We start from the raw sequence: 4,393 nt of genomic DNA on the forward strand, positions 1-4,393 counted from the left end.
GAAAAATACATCATGCTGGATATCTATACTGATATGGACTGGGTAATGTGTTAGGAATGAAAGGATGCCACAACGTTTAATATAAATGAAAAACAGAGGGCAGAATTTAAAGACACCCCCAAAATCATAGTGAAAAAAATGATGCAGCAGGCTAGTCCGATTTGCTGAAATTTCATTGCAGCAACTCAAAATGGTACTCAGTAGTTTGTATGGCCCCCACGTATGCATGACTGACAACGTCGGGGCATGCTCCTGTTGAGACAACGTCCTGGGGTAGTATTTCCTCCCAGATCTGGACCAGGGCATCTCTGAGCTCCTGAACAGACTGAGGTGCAACCTGGTGGCATCAGATGGACCAAAACATAATGTCCCGGAGGTGTTCTATTAGATTTTGGTCAGGTGAGCATGGGGGCCATTTAATGGTATCAATTCCTTCATCCTCAAGGAACTGGCTGCATACACTTGCCACATGAGGCCGGGCATTGTCGTGCACCAGGAGGAACCCAGGACCCACTGCACCAGTGTAGGGTCTCACAATGGGTCCAAGGATTTCATCCAAATACCCATGGGTGGACTGAGCCAGGGAGCAGGGTGCCAATTGCTCCCTGGGGCCGATCTGATGCCCCCAAAAAAGGCAGCTGCAGCCAGCACCACTTTACTCACAGATGAGAATAATAATGTATTAGTGCGCCCCCGCCGCATCCCTGCCGAAGCCCGTTTTACAATGTGCCACCACTGCAATTGGTTGCTAGGACCGCCCAGCATCTAGCAACCAGTGATATCAAGTCACCTGACCTAAAGCAGAGCGAGCCCGAGGCCCTCAGCATTTAGAGCAGAGAAGGATTTAACTAGCTCTTCCTTTCTCGCTCCGCCCCGCGTGGTTTAGCTCCACCCACCTCCTCCATTATCTCAGGCGGCATGTTTAAAGGGAAGGGAGGGGAAAGGACTGCCAGGACTCAAGGGCTTTTGTCTAGTCTGAGGTAAGGCTGACTGAGCGCCGGGGATGGATCATGTGTGTCATGGGGAGCCAGGCACTGCAGAGAGACCCATACAAAGAGGAGGAGTTCATGTTTAGACTTGTAGTCCTTAATTTTTGGTGGACATGACCCCCCCCCAAAAGTAAAGGACTAAAGGTCCCAGCATGAACCCCTCAGAGCTAAGGATGTGATACCCCCCCCCCCCACTTAGCTAAGGAGCTAAGGGTTCATGCTGGGACTTGTAGTCCATCACTTTTGGAGGGTATGGACTTCCTAAAAGTGAAGGACTGCAAGTTCTAGCATGAACACCTCAGAGCTGAGGACGTGACACCCCCTCCTAACTAGTGAAGGACTACAAGTCCCAACATGAGCCCCTGAAATCTAAGAATGTGACTCCCCAAAAGTGAAGGACTACTAGTCCCAGCATGAACCCCTCAGAGCTGAGGACATGACAGCCCCCCAACTAGTGAAGGACTATAAGTCCCAACATGAGCCCCTGAGATCTAAGAATGTGTCCCCTTAGATCTCACGGGTTCATGCTAGGATTTGTAGTCATTTACTAGTTGGGGGTCAGGTCTTCAGCTCTGAGGGGTTCATACAGGGACTTGTCTACACTGCTAGCACTTTAGTTCCTGAGGCCATGGTGGTACAAGTCCATCCTGGAGGAGTTGGAATGCCTGTGCAACCTCTGTAGGGTCTAGGTTTTGCCTCATGCTACCAGTAGTGATACTGACCCTAGCCAAATGCAAAAATAGTGAAAAACAGTCAGAAAAGATGAGTAGGGAAAAAAAATTCAGTGGCCTCCACCTGTAAAACCATTCCTATTTTAGAGGTTATCTCATTGTTGCCAATCTAGTGTCCATGTTGTTAATTTCATTAGCACCAAAGCAGCTATAACTGATTAACAACCCCCTCTGCTACTTAACTGACCAGATCAATATCCCAGGAGTTTAATTGACTTGATGCTAAACTCTGATTAAAAAGTGTTCCTTTATTTTTATTTTTTTTGAGCAGTGTATAATGTTTTATCTATTTACTGTATACAGTAATACAATATATAAAATGTTTATGTGAACCAGAGCCTAGCAATCAGTTTACAGAGTGAGTCCATTCAGAAGTGACATTTCAGCTCTCAGTAAAGGTTGGAGAGCATGGTTGAGCAAGCGTAGGGGAAGAGGGGCTGACCGGGTTCTGGTATTACAAGGACAGTTCCTGCTACTACAATCTGAGAGGAGAAGTGACAGCAGCACCACTACTCCTGTCAGCTTTGGGCTGAAAGATGCAACCAAATCTGGAGAGGAGGAAAGAGCCAGGAGGAGGTGTGGGCTGTGCTCTTTCTCTCCCCTCCAGCTCCTCCACCTGCTACTGCAGCACTCCTGATGGTGCAGGGTTTTCTTACCTGCCTCCATCTTCTCCCTACAAAGAATGTAGGTAGGGGCCAGGAAAGCAAACCCTATAAAGTCCTGATCTGACAGAGGATATATCCCCCGAGCCATGATCCCATACCCCTGCAGCAGCAGCATCTCTTTACTGCCAGCTGCTTGTCAAAACTGTTAGAAGTCCGCTTCTCATAGGCCCCTCATTAACTGACATATCTTGATGAGGGTGGGAGAATGGCCAACCCACAGCCTTCTACCACACTGTATCTGAAGCCTATGTGTTAGAGGGATGGCGGGAGTAAAGAAATGCTCTGAAGATACAAATGGGGGGGGGGGTGTCTAGACAGAGTAGCAAACATTTGTGCTGGGGATGAGAATATTTGTGCTAGGAGGGGGAGGGATAAGAAGATGAATGCTAGGTATTGGGGGGGAAGGGGGGGGGTTGTCCTGGAAGGGGAAATTTGGGGGTAACACAATATGGTTTGTTCTAGGAGGGGAAATGAGGGGCAGTGTGCTAGACGGGAATGAATGGGAGGGTTGTTGTGCTGGGAGGGGGGGATTTGTGCTGAGAGGGGGAGTTTGGGAGGGTGGTAGGAGGGGTGATTGATGGGTGGGATTTGTTGTACTGGGAGGAGGGATGTGGGGAAAGGATTTGTGCTAGGAGGGGTTTGGGGGGGGGGGGATTGGTCCTGGAAGAGGGGTAGGGGGAATTTGTGCTGGGAGGGGGGTTGGTAGGAAGGATGATTGGGGTGGCATTTGTTGTACTGGGAGGAGGGATAGGTGGAAAGGATTTGTGCTAGGAGGAGGGATTAGGAGGATTTGTGCTGGAAGGGGGATTTCTGCTGGGGGATTGGAAGGAGGGGACTTGTTCTAGGAGGATACATTTGGGTGTATGTGCTGGGAAGGGTGATTTGAGGGGGAAAACACAGGGAGAAATGAAAACCGCTCAAGTGAAAGGATGTGTCCTAACGATCAAACAGGGTACTGGTTAGGTCCGCAATCCCGGCAGCTGTACATGAATAGAAAAGGCAACCGCACTCCGGCTTGAAGGTGTGAAAAGATAAAATCCATTTATTAAAGATCCAATTGTTAAAAACAATCCATAGTGACAAAATCAGAGACAGGGGACAAACACAGTTGACGCGTTTCACGAAATCACTTTCGCTTAATCATAACCGCCAATTGATTATGATTATGATTAAGCGAAAGTGATTTCGTGAAACGCGTCAACTGTGTTTGTCCCCTGTCTCTGATTTTGTCACTATGGATTGTTTTGAACAATTGGATCTTCAATAAATGGATTTTATCGTTTCATACCTTCAAGCCGGAGTGCGGTTGCCTTTTCTATTCTGATTTGAGGGGGAATTGTGTTGGGGAGATGGGGGGGTTCCCAGTTTCGCTCATCTGCTGCTCTCACAGCTGGATCTTACATAATTAGTCAGTTTGAAATCTTAGATCGCTCATGTATTTGATCTTATGGATCAAATGGAAAATCAGGAGCAAACAGAACACACATAGGTGATTGGGATTCTCAGTGGAGTAGAATAATTTGATACTTCTATTTTTGCCCAGGTTACACAGATCGATAAATATGTATCTATATATATATATATATATATATATATATATATATATATATATATATATATATCACTCACCTGTCTTCACTGACTGTATAATGAACATGAGCAGCAAAATCTTCCCCAACATCTGAAGAGGAGAGAGAAGTTCAGTATTTTGTGTGGGAATTACAGACAGAAAACACAAGTTGTCTTTACATACACACTGATACAGTCATGTCTACACTCCATTAACAATCTGAGACATCTCAGCGCCACTTATATGGCATAATAAATAATAATAAATAAATTCTATTTATGCCATATAGAATATCCGGTTGATATATATAAGGGCATATTCAAAGAATAAAAATACACAACATTCTACCTATCCAAATTATTTATCACAGAAACTCACCTTTGCGGAGTGAGGGGCGGTGACTATCACATTTAAGGCTCCGTGTTAGGCTGTATCTCC

The 4,393-nt window shown here is 46.2% G+C and overlaps 1 protein-coding gene across 1 annotated transcript in view; it reads right to left on the bottom strand.

Moving 5' to 3' along the window:
* The window catches only part of LOC309563776 (pancreatic lipase-related protein 2-like), a gene marked incomplete at its 5' end in the record, with an annotated part of 42,823 nt that extends 38,757 nt beyond the window's left edge, over positions 1-4,066 (bottom strand). Inside the window, one exon of the mRNA XM_082268380.1 lies at positions 4,015-4,066. Within this exon, the coding sequence (XP_082124506.1) occupies positions 4,015-4,066 (52 nt within the window). The remainder of the gene's footprint in view (positions 1-4,014) is intronic.
* Positions 4,067-4,393: the final 327 nt, after the last annotated feature.

The sequence above is a fragment of the Pelophylax lessonae genome (genome assembly GCF_965119305.1).
Source record: "Pelophylax lessonae genome assembly, chromosome: 9".
NCBI classification, from domain to species: domain Eukaryota; kingdom Metazoa; phylum Chordata; class Amphibia; order Anura; family Ranidae; genus Pelophylax; species Pelophylax lessonae.